The sequence below is a fragment of the Cyprinodon tularosa genome, unplaced genomic scaffold (assembly GCF_016077235.1).
Source record: "Cyprinodon tularosa strain WSP-4 unplaced genomic scaffold, ASM1607723v1 ctg976, whole genome shotgun sequence".
Lineage (NCBI taxonomy): Eukaryota > Metazoa > Chordata > Actinopteri > Cyprinodontiformes > Cyprinodontidae > Cyprinodon > Cyprinodon tularosa.
This window is the reverse complement of record NW_024039758.1, coordinates 13,029-31,666: the sequence shown is the minus strand read 5'-3', so window position 1 is coordinate 31,666 and position 18,638 is coordinate 13,029. Positions and strand designations below refer to the sequence as shown.

Below are 18,638 nucleotides of genomic sequence, written 5' to 3'. Positions count from 1 at the left end.
TTCTGATTCCTGGTTGATGGGACAGGTGTTGTGAATTAAACGGTGCCCAGTTTGAAAGAGCTCCTGTGTGTCGCTGAATGTGTGCATTGATGACTGAAAGACATCTTTTGCCTCCATTTATCTGTTTACTACAGTGTGTTGAATTCATGTTATTGTGGATTTAAAGACATTTCAATTAGTGGAAAATATTGAAGGGGGAATATAAAAAAAAAGTCTAATCAACCAACACTTTTGTGACCCCCATGCAGTACCTCTGTGGCCCCCCTAGGGGTCACGGACCCCCTGTTGGAGACCTCCGAGCTAAACCATTAGTTGGATGCTTCTGCTTCATCATTAGATCTAACAAAGACAACTGGTTTTGTTTATAATTACATTAATTATCAACACTTTCGCACTTAATCTTGATACACTTCTTTGTGGATGCTAAAAATACAAATATACATAAAGAAATCATCACTTTTTCATGCATATCACTTAACCCACAACAGCAGACTGAGTTTAGTCCTGAAGCAATTTCATAATAGTAGGGATGAGGATCTGTAGATGTGTAAAAAATGGCATTTGACACATTCATTCATGAATAAACTCATTAAGATTTTAAATAAGTCTTTATTTTATTGGTTCCTAACCCAATTTAATGGATGCATGGTCATGTTGACTTTTTAAGTGAAAGAACATCATAATGTTAGCTTGAAAATCACTGAAGATAGCAGAAGTCATTGTAGGGTCACTGAAATGGAATCAAAGACCAGCTCATTCATGGGTCACTGTTCCTCCATGAAGGCAGCAGCTTTGAACCACCTCATAATGAGCAAATTATTCAATCTGCTCTTTGTCCTTGGGTACATACACACTTTACTCTTTCTCTTCCTTACATGAATGACTGCTGACTTCAAACACGAGCCACATGGCAGCTCCCACTAACTCATCGTGACCTGGAAGGTCACTGTCCTGAATGGAAGATGGGTGGCCGAGCTCAGGAAGCTACTGGCATGTGGATGTGTATGAGGAGGGGAGAGAATTTAGGGAATCCACTGGCAAAGCAGTCAGTGTTGGATGAAACCAGACCAATTAAAAGCAGTGAGTCCTTTTCAGGGCCTAATGAGGGGCCACAAGAGTCTGGACGGGTGGCAGACGGTGGATTGAAAGACAGAAGCACTTTAATGAACCAAATGAAAGGGGCTTGGTGAACAATCAGAGGCAAAAATAAACTACAGATTGTGTAATGGCCAGCTTTAAAAATACCACCTCAATTAAACACATGAAGAGATTCTACATCTCCTGCAAATAACCTCAATCCTAGATTATTTTTCTCTTATTAGTGACATTTAGGTTTTAAATATGTGCAGATTTAAAGCCCATCAGTTTTAATTAGATTTAAACTGAGGAAATGAAAATTAGGGCTTTGATTGGCTGAAAGCATCAACCATCTGACTTAACTGAAAAAAGCAACTGGATATTTTTAATCTTCCAACCATTTTCCTTAAATATGTTTTACCTTTGGGCTGATGGTAATAGACTTAGTTTTAGTCAGAACGATTAAACAAATTGGGCCACTAAGGTCACTAATGGGGCCAATATGGGACCTGTTAGCCGTTGGCTTTACTCTACATTTAGTTTAATATTTGGGTCATATTACTGCTGCATATTTTTTTTCCTGCCATCCTCTGTTGCGCATATATTTCATTTTTCTACAGGGTAAAACTGTAAAATCTTTCACCAACCAATAGGGTTTTTGGAGAAAGTTACAATGGAAGATTTTTTAAACATCATTACAAATGTATTTTAAAAAGTGTATAAGTTACTATAAACAACCAAAGAAAACCTAATAATATATTGAGCAAATATTTTCATATGTAGCTTAGTAACTCTGTTGAGACAGCTCAGGGAAGCTGAAGCACGATCGTGCTGTTCTGCTTGGTTGTAAAAATGACTCGATGACCAACCTTTAAAGCAAATACACACATCTGGTCATGTAAAAAGAGATGGTAGATTAATTTAGATTTTTTATGGAAATATAATCAAAAAGGTTTATCATGTTAAAGCAGAATTTGATTGAATCATTGATTTAGATTCAGGGAAGCATAAATTAAATAATTTCTTTATGTCCTATCAAAATATTCAGGTAGAAAATTCAGATGCACACAAAATATTTTAGTAATCATGTTTTTATTTATTTATCATCAGATCATTTCAGAATGCCAGACTTCAGATAGAAGATTTAAATGATTAGAAATCTTGCTTTAGAATATCTGATTTTGTGCTGCAATCATAAAACTGTACAGTAAGCAATGCTTAAACCACTATTTACACTGCATCATATTTTTTCTTTGATAATAGCAAAATATCTAAAATTGAGGAACTGATAAATGTATATTATAGACACATTTACCATGCATTTGTGTTTCCTTAACAAACATGGAGGCTGTTGCTCCATTCAGCTTTCCGAGGTTTGATTCCAGACCTTAGGGTCTTGTAGTTCTCTCTCTATCCATTTCTATTCTAAAACTCTAAATAAAGACCAATAGCACCAAAAAAAATAATAACTAGCACCACCTTCCTAATAAACTGATTATCAACCTGTGCAATCAGTCCCATTCATCAGATAGGTTTGGCCCAACTGGCGCATACAGAGGGCCGGCCTCTTCAGCTGTGATCTTCAGTGTTTGGTCTTAGTGTTGCAGCCATCAGGCTCAGCGCTGCCAGAAATTAGCCACTTGATGGAAACTAGAGGCTGAAATTGCTGCTGTTTTAGAAATAAAGGCTATTCTGACATCAAGTGGCATAATTGCGGCTAATTTTTCTGCGTTCTGACTGGTGAACACATCAAGTGTCTGAGTTTCTTCAAAAGTTGTTTAAACATAAGGTAAAGGAACCGGCTACGGTAATAGGAAGATGTGACATTAAACCACGTTAGCAATATTACTCTAACTTGCCGATGTAGAAGATGGTTTTCTATTATTTATAGTAAGTCAGAAGAAAATAATGTAGAACTTGGGCCTTGGTTAGACATACAAGGGTTTGACTTTAAGTTAAACATAGAAAAAGATGGATAAAAACCTATTAGGGATTACAAACGTAAAAATTAAGGATGAAGGGTCACTGTAATCTGGCATATACTGTAAACATACACGATTACAGCACCTAAAAGAAAAGGAAAGACGACAGGAAGAAATTCATAGAGGATAACAGGTAATAAACACACAGGGATATTAATAGGAAAACAGAAAAATAAGTGACTGAGGGAAAGAAATACAAAAACAACCAATAAATTAAGGACAATGGAAGGAAGAATATAAAGAAAGGGAGAACTGAAAGGACACAAAGAAGTTAAGGCAACAAATAAAACAAGTAAGAACATAAGAAAAGGCGAGAATGAGGTAAAGTGGCATACAAATAAAACCGAAGGAAAACATAAAAAGCAAAATGAAAAATAAACCAGGCTCTGACTGGTACTCTTGGGGCCGGTATAACAGGTAGGCCAAAGCTTCTACCTGTTACAGTAAATAACTGAAGGAGTTCAAGAAGTAATACAATGTTAACTATCTAAATGATGCAAGCAGTATGTACGGTTTGCACGGTTTGCATATGGTGTAATTTTCTATTTCTTCAAATTGTAAAATCCTTGCAACAAACTAAATTATAATAAAACTAAAAGGCTTTCTTTAAACCAAACTACCATGTTCCTCTTATATTTGGCGAATTTATGTTAGAATATTTTGCAAAAATATGTTGTGGTGCATGGTGGGGTTCTGCATCTAAAGGATAATCATTCTAATGTGAATAAGCAATGCAAACATAATCTATGGCTTGTTAGCAGTGCTATCTGGGTGTGTTAAAGCGTGTGGATTGAACTGGAATCTGGAATAATTTGCAACTTGCAAAAAGTCCCGCAAGGGACTTTGGAAGGCATTCAACTGACTGTGACTGCTGTGTGTCAAGGTGTACAATTCACCACTTCACCACTACTACTCTTAATAGTAATAGTATCAGTAGGACTGCTGGTTTCGTTGATTTCGGTCTGTTGACTGATGGAACCATGTTGTTTAATTTATTCCATTTCATTTCCCACATGCCACCTAGACTGGCATGTGGACTGAATGCTTACACACCACTGAGCTTTCATGTATTCATTCTTGAAGAACTGCCTGTCTGCCTCTATATTGTATAGTTTTATGTTGGTGTTTTTACAACACTAGGGCTTACGTTATAGATTGGTTAATCCACAGTGTGTATATGTGTTGTGTTTCACATTTGAGACGGCCGTGTTTGATTGTGCTTTTTTTGCGGAGGGTGGGGTGGGGTGGGGGTGGTAGATGGAAAAATATTGACATGATATTGATATTATGATATTTTTAAAACACTGATTTCCCACCTTGTTATTAGTTTGGTTGTGGTAAAGAAATGTAGCTAGTGTAATTGAATCTCTGGACAGTGCTGGCTCCGTTATTTAGTTCAGAATTAGAAATGATTTAACTGTTTACATTAAACTTACAGTCCTCAAAGTTGGAGCGGCCCCTGCCGCTTTTGCTGTGACGTGGGGTGCTGTCCTGCAGTTTGGAGAGCATGATTAACGCCTTGCTTTTCCTCTCCTCCATCCCCTGGTTCTTCTCTTCAGGTCGTTCTCCATCAGAACGCAGAGCTACGCTGTTACTTTCTGTTGGATGGGTTTCCTCCTCACCAGTGTTCCCATTATCTGTTAGGGTAAAATTAAAGCCTTAATGTTAACTTGTCCTTTAATTTAATATAAAGCTTAAATTATTGCAATATTGATTCGTTAGAACTGCAATTACACAGAACACCAAATAGGCACTAAAATGCATGGCAAAAAAACAGAATTGAATGTGCAATAGGTGAGCACATTGTAGATGATCAACAAAGATTGCAAAGGATAATGAAAACAGGTCCCCCCCCCCCCATATTAATAAGCAAATCGTGTGTGCTACTTTTTTACAATGGCCAGAAAACAAAGAGAAAAAAGAGATTAAAGAATAAAAGTTTTTAAAAAAATCATAAAACCTGGAAGAATTGACTATGTCAGCTGATCTCTCTGAAGCCCCTTTGACAGAGAAGGATTTGCACATCTGCTAGCTTTTTATTCCAACAAATCTATAATAATACAGCAGCAAATTATCAAAGTTTTTCAAAGGCCTGTTTAAAATCTCCAAATGAGGCTTCAGATCATACAGTGTCAATTGCGCTGTCATTGTTTTACAGGGCAGAATATGCATTTGCTGATCCTTGTACTTTAACTGATGGATATACAGGAATACAGTGTCAACTCCTCTGAGCTAGCACAGGATGCAATTTTTGGCAATTTCTATTTTATTATTTTATTTAAAAATTCAGCGTATAACATGAATGCTTAAATACCTCATTTTATTTCAGTGTAAAATTCTGTTTGAGGTAACAGATCATTAAAAATGTCTCCGGACCTTTACTGGTTGATGATTTTCTTAATTCGGACTCCACTGATTTTTAATTGGTTACCCCTGATTTAATGTTTATAAATATTTATTTCACATCATGTGCGCCATCCAATGCAGATCATTGGCTCCATCCACATCTAGTGAAAACTAGTGTGATTGGATGAGTCATATAACGCAAACACTCATTGGTTAGCTCAAGGAAATCATCAGAAGCAAGCAGGTGTTCTTCAAAGTGCAAAAGCGAATTGTCTATGCCATGCTACAATGTGGGATTCAGAAAAAGATGTTGAAATGTCTGAAAGGTCGGACACAGGCGAGAGCGTATCGGGAGATGGAGACCAACAAGACCTCCCTCATCCTTGGCTCTATCTCAGACAATTTTTCGAAAAAGTTGAAAAATTTAGCTTTCAATTCATATAGTGGCATCTGGCTGTTTTTTTTTTAAAGGTTACTTTATACTTTATACTCAGTGGTATATGCTGAGTGGTATATGCTGTTCAGTGCAGTGAGGAATGCTCTGATCTTTATATTGGAGAAACCAAACAACCTCTCCACAGACGCATGGCCCAACACAGAAGAGCGGCCTCCTCTGGACAAGACTCCGCAGTACATCTACACCTTGTGGAAAAAGGACATTCTTTTGTGGACCAGAATGTTCACATTCTAGACAAAGAAAATAGGTGGTTTGAGAGGGGCGTGAAGGAAGCCATCTATGTTAAGAGAGAAAAAATAACTTTAAACAGAGGTGGTGGACTCCAAAAACATACAATTCAATCATAGACATGATCCCTTCCACATATCACCAAACCCCCCACCCCATCACAGAGGAACGAGGGACCTACCCGCTCCAGCCGGTGAACAATAACTCCTTACCGACTCTTAACAATCATAGACAGGTTTCAGGTATTACAGGAGACAACCCCCCACCCCCCCCCTTAACGGCAACCCCCCCCCCCCCCCACTTTAACGACCGACCCTCAGAATCATAGACAGGTTTCAGATATTACAGGCTAACAATGGAACCAAACGACCGATTCATCGGTTACCATTTGCATGTTTCCAAGCGATACAAGGCCTTGTCTATATAAGGCCCCGTCCACACGAAGCCGAACCCTGGCCTAAACGCACAAAGTTTTCACCAAACCACCCTCTCATCCACACGAAGCCGGCGTTTCGGGGGTCTGTAAACAATCTTTTTTTTATTCAGCCTTCAGAGTGGGAAGATTCTGAAACGCCGTTTTGGCGTTTCCATCTTTAAGCTCTAACTGCATTTTTTTTTTACACGCACGCGTCATAGCGTCGCCTCTAAACACGCATGCGTGACACAGTATCACAACAACAATGGCGCCGTACTGTGTTGAATGGTTGCTGCTAATGCTACTCACCCTGCTGTCGGGCTTACAACAGAATCATCTTCTTCTGGAATATCTCCAGGAAGAACAGAGCAATATCGACGACAAAGTTCAGCACCTGAATTTGACTTAACCACGAAAATGGACCCGCAGGGCAACCATGTATAAATATTAGTGCGCATGCCCAACATTTCGTCGCTTATTTTTGCTTTGGCACCAAAGCGCCACTTACAGGCCTGGCATACATTTTGCAGCGTTTTCATGCATTCGTGTGGTCGATCACATTTATTTTAAGTCTCAGTCTTTACGACAAACGTTTTGGAAAATATCAGCGTTTCGTGTTCGTTTTGACTTTGTGTGGACGGGGCCTAAGACTCAAACTCACTGCGGATCCAGACATTTGAATTGAGAAAGCTTCCTGGAGAGGTGGCGAAACGTCTTCAAATCTTGGAAACCAAGTCCAGTGGATATTTTTTGAATTGTTACGGAAGTACGTCATGATACCTGATCTTTCGTCCCACGTCCTTCATCTTTCACTGCTACCCTCTTCATCCTTTTTTTTTCTTCCTTCTTCCTTATTACGTACTTCATCCTACATACCTTGTTCCTCATTTCTAAACTCTAGATCCCTCATCCCTCTCTTCTTCATCCAAATCTCCTTAATTCTTTATTCCTACCTTAACTGTTCCCATCCCCTTCCTTCCTCCTAACAATCCACTTCCTCCTTCGTCCTGCTATACATTTTTGTCCCCTTGACTAAGTAGTAATTCTAAGCTCTATATAGTATCTTGGGGTTACTCAATCAACTTCCAGAGACAGAATCCTCCCCTCCCTAAATCTGCAGCTCCAAATACTCTCGCAGCAAGTCCCTCAAAAAGATTCTGTCATAATCTAACCCTCTTTTTTCCTACAACATTGGGAAATACCTCCAATAAACCTATTAAACTTAAACGTTTGCATGTTCCTTGTTACCAAAACCCTAAGGAATGCAGGACATTTACCGCTCTATCTCTAAGCTATTTTTAAATTAAACCCAACAATGAAGAAAGTCCAGATCAAGAAAAACACATTTGTATTCATGATCATCTGCAAGTAAGCAGCCCCTAGAGCCAATTTCTTTTCTCATCTCATTGTTGCTTTAGATGCAGGAGTTACATTTCCATTCAGGCCTTTCAGAGCGAGGCTATGGAGCAAGCTCTGCCCTTGAAAACTTAAACAGCCATCTACTTTGTAAAAGCCCAGCCAATTAAGAGTCCCATTATCTCCCAATTCAACCTCCACAGAATCCACTTCTTGGTGCAGAAAAGTGGAGACAAAAAGCTCCATCAATGCAGACTTGAGACTAAAGAAGGGTAACATTGTCTTCTTCAACAGTTTCTATACGTTTTTTTTTTGCAAGATGACTGTTTCTTGCATAAGAGAATGTGCATTAATACTAAGTATATTTGAGATGTTTGCATTCATTGGGACAAGCAGTTGAGAAGCAGCATCGGTTGAAATTGATTGAGCTTTCTGAAAACGGTGGAGGGAATTCATTTATTCAGACGGCGAGTGTGCAAAGGTCAGCGGCACAGATTGATGGAGCCATGTCTCATTTGACAGGACGTCTTCCACCACACTGCACACAATCACACACCTCCATATCCTGCAGCGGCTCCGGTGTCACCAAAACGGACGATGGGAGGTGGAATTTATTCATCTTCACAGCATAAAATTCATCATTCCTTCTGCTGTGCAACACAAGACATCTTCCTGACATCATGATGAAGGACAAGCAGAGGTATCAATTTTCAAAGACCTGAAACTTTGGTTGAACAGGGTGCATTTCAATAAATGTGATTTTTTTTTTACTTTTTTCAATTCAAAAAGTAAACTTTGTATATAAAGATAGATTATTCACAGAAAGATTATTGTAATGTAATTGGAATATTATTTCTGATTATTTTCAGTAGAAAATATTTCTAATTTAAAAATGTGACGTTATAGTCTTCACTTTTTTGAAGATTAAAGCGATCAGCAAAGCAGATTTAGCTTCATATAAGTGCTTTATTCAAGCATAAAGGAAAAAATATGATAGGAAAGATTTTCAAAAGCCAGAAGGATTTGCTTTGAACTGTTGCTTGATTATTTATTGAGAAGTCTGCAAGTTATCCACCATTTCCCATCACTTTCAAACACTTTTACTAAGCTTTGAAGATTCAAGCCACACCATGTTTTTTTTTTTTTACTCCAAAGCAACAGAAACAGATCAATACTTTTAATTGAACTTTAATTCATAATGTGACTGATAGATTCACCAGAAAAAAAGTTAGTTTTTCAGAAACAACGATTGTGTTTGGTTATTTGTTGGGATGGGGGTGCCCCTGCTCATCGTCCTAGTATGGCTGACTGCCAATCCTCAATGATGCTCATTGGAAATTGTAAAAGTTTGATAAATCACAGTTATATTTCAAAGAGGTGCACACAACTTTAAAGACCAGGTCCCAATCCTGAGATGTTCTGGTTGGTGTTAGCTCATGTTAGAATTTAATTTCTATTTTCATTGATAGAATGAACTGGAAGTCAACAAAACTTCTTAATTAGGCTTCCTCTTTTAGCTTGATTTCTGACTCAGCCGCTCCACATTTCCTATTACTTGGCCGAAACATAATTTTTTTTCAAATATGGAGGTAGAGACAGTCAGATCTGATTCTCTCCTCTAGTCTTTATTTATAGAACTTGTAGGGTTTGGTTTGTCATAAATGGACAGATAATCCTGTTAAAGGGAAGCTCTGTTTCTGCACCTTGAAGCTCTCTCTCTCCGGTTCTTTTCCCTGAAAATAGATCACTAAGGACAAACTCTTTAAATAACAATTCATAACTTATATGTATTAAATAATCATGAGACATGACAACAGATTCCGATAGAAATTGTAATCTTACTCAGATCAGAGAAGTTGCTTAGGGTTACAAAAGGCAGCTGCTTACCAACCGGGCTCATTTCTCAGGAAGTGGCCCAGATAAACGGTTAAAGAAGCATTTCATACAACTCCAGTCTGCCACATCATCACATTTTACATCAAACAGGTTTGCAGAGGAGGAAACATCCATGGCTCCAGCCTTATCAAAATAATACACTTTGTTCTTGGCTGAAGGACACCGCTCTCATTCCATTTCCAAATATTTGCCACGTACAGAATGAAGATTATAACTTTATATAGCCAGACTGAGGAACTGGCCTAATTAGATAAACTTCTGGGGAAAACATCAGTTCTGACACGCAACAGAAAGGTAAGATTAAGGTGTAATAAACTTCACACATCATCAATGATAATTATCCTAACAGCTACTCTCTTGGTTTGCTTGTCTTCTCCACTGCACCTCAGTATACAAACTCATAGAAAATCATTTTTCCTTGCTGGATTCCTCCTTGTCCTGCCTGTTTCATGACCTTTTCGTTTCCTTGTCTGTCTAAGGGCCAGAACACACCGAATCTGATTTTGTGTCTGTGTCGGGTTAGGTCACGGCATTTAGCGCTCATTGAAAGTCAATGGGGATGATCACACCAACACATCTTTCTGCAGGGGACTGCGTAGCACCAACTGAGATAGAGCCCAGGTCTATTTTACTCGGACTATGCGGCGATTTAGCAGCAATTTCATGAGTCTGACAGGAAGAGAGATGCAGTTACAAAGTAAAACACATCCACTTTGGAGGAAAATACAAAATTAAAATCTGTTAATCGCAAGGGGAAAGAGTCGGTTTTGGAGTTGCACATCGCGTATATGGTAAGCGGAACAGACTTATGCAGAAACAATCAATGAAACATAAAAAAAAAACTTTACCCATGAACTGATTTCAGTAGGACAGAAAACATAAGAATTGATCCTCCTTGAGCCTTGCAAATAACTTAATCTGTCCAAGTCAAAAGGGAAATTGTTGTAATTTGTGTGCCACAGAGATAGAATTGAAAACAAATCTGCACAGATTTGCTCACCCTGCCTAGTCGGAGCATCTCTATATGCAGTCAGTGCTGCATGCAAAAAAAAAAATCAGATCAGAGATTAAAAGTCGTATGCAACGGGATTGTTCAGACCTTAAGACCACCTTGTTATGTTATGTTTATCATTGTTGTCATGGTTTTGGTTATGTTGTGCTTTACTTTGCTCCTTGTTTTCTAGGTTCATTGGTTTAATTCCTATTTTGTTGTAGTTTCTAGACTTATGTTAGTTCTCTAGTTTTTCTGTTTTCCTCTGTTGCCCTCTTGTGTGTGTGTGTGTTCCTTTCCCCTTGGCTCCCTCGTTGTCTCCTCACACCTGCTCCTTGTCAGCTCGTTAGCCCTGCCATTGTCTGTCAGCTACATATGCTCTTCCTCTGCAGTCACTTCTTGTTGGTTCCTTGTTGTTGCTGGTCCTGTCATCGCTGTTGTTGTCTCACCTCGTCTCTCCCTGGCTCCTTGTACGTGTTTTCCCTTGATGTCTCCATGGGTCTGGTTCATTACATTTTTAGTTGGATTTTTGGATTCCTGCCTTTTTTAACAATTTTCATCATTAAATCTACAAGTATTCACCTCAGCCTCTCTGCCTCTGTATTTGGGTCCTCCAAACCACAACCAAAACATGACAATTGTAGGCATAAATGTATCTTTAAAATGAATCCTTCATCAAACCATAATATGACAACTATTGGTCTACTGTCCACATGTTTTTGTGGTATTTTGGCCTTTCGTAGGACTGATCGCAACTTTTTTTGATCTCATGAATGCTTGTTTTGCTCACATTGAAATTGATAAGAGATTTAGTCAAATTTTCTTCTTTTAAATACGCAAACGGCAGAATGACTGGAAAGGACATGACTAATTAAAGAAAGTGCTTTTAAAGCCTTAATATGATTGCTTAAAACAGATTTTACTCCAATATTCTTTAGTAATATATATGTACATTTACTGCCATCTAATCTATGCCAGGTCTAACTTAGAATAGGTTTCCAATTTCTATGTGCTCCAGTCTTAGAAAATTAGATTAAAATTAGTTAGATAAATAACAGGGGCGTACAGTAGTGTTGCTGTATGTCTGAGGCTACAAATTGGTGACACTTCTTCACCAAAGAGTTTAAAAAGCAAACAATGTTCCAACATAGCTTTTGATCACAAATAAACATTTTTATTGTGCGCTGCATTTAGTCATGTGTCCTTAAAGCAGCAAATTGTTTTTTTTTTTTTTAAAGTGGAATTGTAGGAGATCTAAAAATGAAGGCTGATGATAAATATAATCTATTGATTTCAGCTTTGACTAAAATTATTCAGGATTTGAAAGCCTTTTTTTTCAGAACCGTTCCATCCAAACCTCCAGCAGGGTCTAATCCATGAATGCACATCAGTGATTGCCATTGAGGTCAAGCTGGAAACAAGAGCTCATCTAAAACCACAGCAAGCAGGTTTCCATACCAACCGCAGCATCTGAGCACAGCAGATATCTGGATTTGGCTGCAAGCGGCCGAGTCAAATCCCCTCCCTGATCTCTGAAAGGCCACCAGGGACAAAAAACAAAAAACACAGCCACCCACCCCTTAACACCCAGCGCACCAGGCAGAGGCAAGAAGGTTGGACTTGTATCTTTTTCTTTGCGTGTTTGAGAAAGGGATGAGCATCAGCGAGACAATCAGCGTGTTGAGGCTTTTCAGTGAAGCCTCCGTGAACCTTAATGGCAGAACAGGAGGAAGGAGGAGTAAAAGAGAAAATCCTTCAAATTATTATTCATGGTTAGGGGATTTTCCTTTCAGGCCTTCTTCATTGATGCCTTTCTCCAACATGTCACCCTCTCTATCAGCGCTGACAAGTGCCAATCATGGGCCTTGACTCCAGGTTTTGGGGGATATGTTGGAGGATTTCTGAGACAATAGCCTGCGAGTTCACTATGGTGGTGGCTTAGGGACAATAGTGACATGGCTACACTGTCAGTGTGTGGTCCTCTGGGGGGGGAAACGATCCTTGCTCACTACATGACTAATCTCTACAAGAATCATCTCTCTTATAGGAGCCTAATCGGTCCCGTAGCTTCCTCAGCTTCCCCGGAACAACTCAGCAGGGTCATTTCAGATTAGCTGCCCCGCACATCGCTACATTCATTCGGACGGTGACGTCTTCAGTAAGCAGCTGAATGCTAAACCGAGCAGGGAGTGATCAATCTGAGGACTAACAACCATGAAACAAATATGGGGGGGGGGGGGGGGGGGGGGGGGGATTATTTCAGCTATGAATGGCCGATGAGCAAACATGGACAAAGCGGTTATCATGGGGTTGGCTGGGGAGCAGCAACTTATCGCAGCTGGTTTCTTTAATCTTCTGATCACTCAAACAGCTTCCATCGATCCAAAGAAAGCGACTCACGGCAGTGAAATTATAGCTCGTTCGAGTTAATTCCTTTATTTTAAAAATATGAATCTTCATATTTCAGTAAATATGAAAACAAGAGGAGCCTTTAAAATAATTATTCTTTGTATTTTAACTTTTAAGCTTAATCCATTCCTCATTGGGTTCTTTCCTTTTACTAGCAGCTTAGAGACTGAGGTCTAATTTGAATTGAGCATTGCCCAGCAGCCTTATTGAGGGGCTGAACTCTTCACACCTTCTGAGCGAACAATCTTCACCTTTCCACACAAAGACACGCCACACACTGGGCATCTTTTAGAGGCAGCATGACCTCAATAGTGACCTCCCCACGCCCTGTCGATGACCCCCTCCTCCAGAGGGTGACCATGCCTTTGGCCTCTAAAAGCTCAATGCTTAGAAGCGGTCACAGGGGTGCTCCGGTTGATGTCTCTTTCTCCAGGTTCGCATAATTTCTGCAGGGTATTGAAACTAGTGATGACTTGGTTTTAAAATGTGTTGCTGAAAAAAAGCTGTGTGTTAAAGCTAAAAAAGGAACCCACTTATTTTTCTGGATAATCTGTTTACATTATGCACCTTTAACAAGAAGATGCAGTCAAGTTACTTCACCTTCTATACCTAAAATTGGAGGTAAAGAAATGTGCTGAACATGGATTTGAGCAGTGTTGTCAAAAGTACACACCTGTTACTTAAAGGGGAACACCGTTTTTTTTTTTTTTTTTTTTTTTTTTTTACATTGGGCCCTTGATTTGATGTTATTAGGCTACATCATGTTCTGCTCACCCATAACAGTGGAGCTGTTCTGAAGATATTCGTTTTTTGTAATATCCAAGTCTTCCTATGGCCAACGAGCTGAAGTCACAAACTAATCAGTTCATAATTTATTCTATATGGTATGCAAGCATTTATTACATGTAGGCAAATAACTCTCCCCAAGACATCCGCAGACAGAATAAGACAGCAGAGCTTCTACATATCTTGAAAATTTCATTTCTGGCATCATTATATTAGTAAAGAAGTTCATAAATCTATTTAAACAGAGCACAGAGAGAAGCAGGGAGAGTCGCAGATTTGTAAGTATAAATTTATACATTTATATTTACTGATATTTATAAATATAAATATCAGTGTATTGTGGTTCTCTTGTGTTCTCAGCAATAGGGAAGCAATATATGTTTGAGCTAATTTTTGGAAAATACGTACAAAAATCCTATTGAAAGCGTTCGGGTCAAGTAACTGTAGATCCATCAGCCACCACCCGAGGATCACCACCAACTATCATTACAAAGTTAATGCAAGATGGCATTAAAGATAAAAAATACAACAGACAACAATAAAAGAGGGTATATAGTACAAAAAAGCATTAAAAAAGAGAAAAAAGTTGTACTGTCCTGGAAGAGGTTTCCCTTAAATGTAAAGATATCTGCCCAGTAGAGAGCAGGGTCAAAGTAGCCTTGCGAGACCATCCTGATCTCGCGAGCTTTCAAGGTTTCACTCGCTAATCAGTCTGGAGACTCTCGGTTGAACAAATTTGGAGCCGTTCACCAAACGAACGTCCAATCAGCGTTGGCTTTGAGGCGGGTTGAGGTGTGATGCGACGAGAAGCGCGACAGTTCAGTCTAAAGAACATGGCGGCTTCAGCCGATGAAACTAGCGTTAGCGTGGCCATGGAGCAAGTTTTATCGGAATTACAGAGTATTTCTTCACTGAAAGAAGAGCAAAACACTGCTCTGGAGGCTTTTCTCAGAGGAAAAGATGTTTTTGCTCTTCTCCCGACTGGTTTCGGCAAGAGTAGCCTGGCTGTTACGTCATATGCTTCGTGGATCTGATTGGTTTATTGGGCCCGTCTATCACCAACATAGGCCAATCAGCTAACCAGTATTTTCGCCCCTTCCCAAAATTACTTCAACCGAAGGTTTCCAGATGGATATGCGGAGCAAATCCATCTGGCGGAGTCAGGTTAGGGCCAAAGGGGTGCACATGCCAATGATGACACAATAATGCCAACCAGAGATGGCAAAAGTACTCACTTTCCGTACTTGAGTAAAAGTACAGATACTTGTGTTAAAAAATACTCTGGTAAAAGTGGAAGTACTGCTTAAACTTCTTTACTCAAGTAAAAGTAACAAAGTACAGGCTTGTAAATTTACTTAAAGTATAAAAGTAAAAGTAGAAACCACTTTTTTCATGCCGTTGCCTACATTTTAAATGGATGTCTGCCAATAGGACTAGATCTCCGTTGTGTTCATTTTCAATCATCTCGTCGTCCATACTACTATGCTAACACCACCGCCACCAAGCTGAAATGATTTGCCGGGAATGAATACCACAGAATCTGTCGATTCATCTTGTAGTGGTGCGTCAAATGCAACGTAGATTCCCATCCAATTAGATTGAATTTGGTATTGATGACGTGAAAAATAATAACGGTAACTCCATTGAAATGATTCAAAACTAAAGTAACGAGCCATTTTTTTTAAATGTAAGCAGTAGAAAGTACAGATATTTGTGTAAAAATGTAAGGAGTAGAAGTAAAAAGTCGCCATAAAAATAAGTAGTAAAGTAAAGTAAAAATATCAGAAAAATCTACTTGAGTACAGTAACGAAGTATTTGTACTTCGTTACTTCCCATCTCTGATGCCAACCCCCTCCACACAATGTTGCAGTGCCTGGTCAAGCATCTCACAAGTATTTTAGTCTTTTATTGTTAGAGTAAGAAACTTTATCTTGTTTTTTTTTAGATCATTTACAGAGAAGTCAAAATGTTGTTTTATTTGAAACTATCCTAGAAACAGTATTATCTTAAAGGTAGTGTGGAAGATCTTCACAAATTTTTGAAAAGAGCCGCCCTCTCCACTTTAAAAAAAATGCAAATGAACAACCCTGCACTCGCTCCTGAGAGGGAACGCCTATCAAACTCATGCAAGAGCCAATCTCTACTCGTGCATGCTCTTTTTTAAAGCTGATGTGTGCATCGCTTTACTTTCCAAAAGAAGTGCAAATTCCCACTATGTCAGACTCACCAGCGGTAAGTGAAAATGGGGACGAGCACATAGGACGGCCTTACGTAAACATATAACCTGAGTGATTGACAATTAAGAGGACCACTTATTTTGATGATGCAAAAACAAACGCCACTATACCTTTAATACAGTAAGTAATATTTTTGATAGAGGACTCAGACAGTTGAATCTGAAGCATTTCCTTTCTTTTTTAACACATAACTGGTCATGTGGTGTACTGTCCCCTGTGTTCAGTCCTGAATATAAACAGCTGACATTGGCTTAGCGTTTACCTACAGATTTCTTCCCACTGCTCCATAAAGGATGGTTTAAATTCAGGGAACACATTTTGCTTTGATGTGTATAATTGATTAGTTTTATTTCAAGGTCTCTGAGCTGATATTCTATAGGATCGGAGTTTTATTTGAATCGTGACTCCATGACGTAGCCTTTGTTGTCCTTAAACTGCATTGTATCTAATTTGGGGGTGTGCTAATGGTCTTCAAAAATTGCTTTAACATTTCCTCGTAATTCTTATGTTATCCATTTGGTGAAATGCACCAGTCTCTTCCAATTTCCACAACATGATGCTGCCACTAGCAGCGTTAGGATGGTGCTGCACATATGCTGACATCTGACTGCTTTCTTGTTCTTTTTTTTTTTTATTAAAACATAATTTAATGTAGGACTTCTGCTCAAAGTCCTCCTCTTACATTGTCATTGTTTCTCTTAAATTCAAATAACTACTGACAGATTTATATTTATTTTCATGTATCTCGTTCATAATCAGAATCTAACTGTAAAGTCCTGGGGTATGTTTTTCTTTTTTCCGATATGTTTTTCAAATAAATTTGACCTTGGCTTTTACTCTTTTTCATGCTACACAGAAATATCTGGGCACGAAGCATTTCTGCATCACTGCTCGTGTGATCTAACATTTTAGCTGCAAAGTGAAACTAACACACATTCATCTCAAGTATGATGGATGCAGAAACACAGCAGGCAGAAACACGCATCATTAGAGTCAGAGCAAAATGACTGATCCTGGTCAAGCTGGAGGAAAATAAATAGAAAGTGGTAATGGTCAGATTGATGTGGCTGAATGATAGCAGCAGGGAGAGATTTCCAGGGTTAGTGGTTCATACTGTAAATGCTGCTGAGGACCCATTGCTCATGAATCTACACTAGACGGTTGTAAAGGTGACGGGAAACTGGACAGGCCAGCTGGCCCTTGCAAGGATTAGCAGGCTTAAGTGTACCGGAGGCAATGGAACACCAAACACAGCACTGACAGTGAGGAGACAATGGCTCCTAGTAAAGCAGAACTGACAAGGTCTCGCCAGGCTTTTATCGGATCAAACGCTAATGGTGAAGATGGGTTCTTGCATTGATTAAGTATTGTTGTTAAGCTCTGCAGTGGAGGCCTCAGCACTGAGGAGATACAGTGACAAATGTGCTTTCAGGACGAAAATAAAGAAAAAACCTACCAAGGTTTGACTGGATGGAGGAATCTGAGGATCTGGGTGTTTCTAAGGATGGACTCAGGTCTATGATGCAAGATGACGGCGACCCAGAATCTCCTTCAGACTGATTCTGTAGAAAAACAGAGAAAATGTTCTGTATAACAATAACATCAGCTTTATTTTCTACACATTCTGTCAGGTCAATCTGGTATTTCTGTATCCAGGGAAATTATTGCACCAAGCCAAATATTATCTGCAGGCTATGAAATTAAATTAGATGAACCATAAAGTTTTGACAGTGGCAGGCATGTCAGCTTTTTTGGTTTTATGTTATCGTGCAGCCTAATCAGACACTTAAGGGAAAGAGCCATCAAATACACTCACCGGCCACTTTATTAGGTACCCCATGCTAGTAACGGGTTGGACCCCCTTTTGCCTTCAGAACTGCCTCAATTCTTCGTGGCATAGATTCAACAAGGTGCTGGAAGCATTCCTCAGGGAGTTTGGTCCTTATTGACATGATGGCATCACACAGTTGCCGCAGATTTGTCGGCTGCACATCCATGATGCGAATCTCCAGTTCCACCACATCCCAAAGATGCTCTATTGGATTGAGATCTGGTGACTGTGGAGGCCATTTGAGTACAGTGAACTCATTGTCATGTTCAAGAAACCAGTCTGAGATGATTCCAGCTTTATGACATGGCGCATTATCCTGCTGAAAGTAGCCATCAGAAGTTGGGTACATTGTGGTCATAAAGGGATGGAAATGGTCAGCAACAATACTCAGGTAGGCTGTGGCGTTGCAACGATGCTCAATTGGTACCAAGGGGCCCAAAGAGTGCCAAGAAAATATGCCCACACCATGACACCACCACCACCAGCCTGAACCGTTGATACAAGGCAGGATGGATCCCTGCTTTCATGTTGTAGACGCCAAATTCTGACCCTACCATCCGAATGTCGCAGCAGAAATCGAGACTCATTAGACCAGGCAACGTTTTTCCAATCTTCTATTGTCCAAT

The 18,638-nt window shown here is 39.3% G+C and overlaps 1 protein-coding gene across 1 annotated transcript in view; it reads right to left on the bottom strand.

Annotated features, from left to right (window-relative positions):
• LOC119776999 overlaps window positions 1–18,638 on the bottom strand; it is a 59,929-nt gene that overhangs the window by 30,425 nt on the left and 10,866 nt on the right. The window contains exons 4-5 of the mRNA XM_038275723.1: window positions 17,638–17,743; window positions 4,496–4,696 (exon numbers count right to left, since the gene is read on the bottom strand). Coding sequence (XP_038131651.1) covers window positions 4,496–4,696; window positions 17,638–17,743 — 307 coding nt within the window. The remainder of the gene's footprint in view (window positions 1–4,495; window positions 4,697–17,637; window positions 17,744–18,638) is intronic.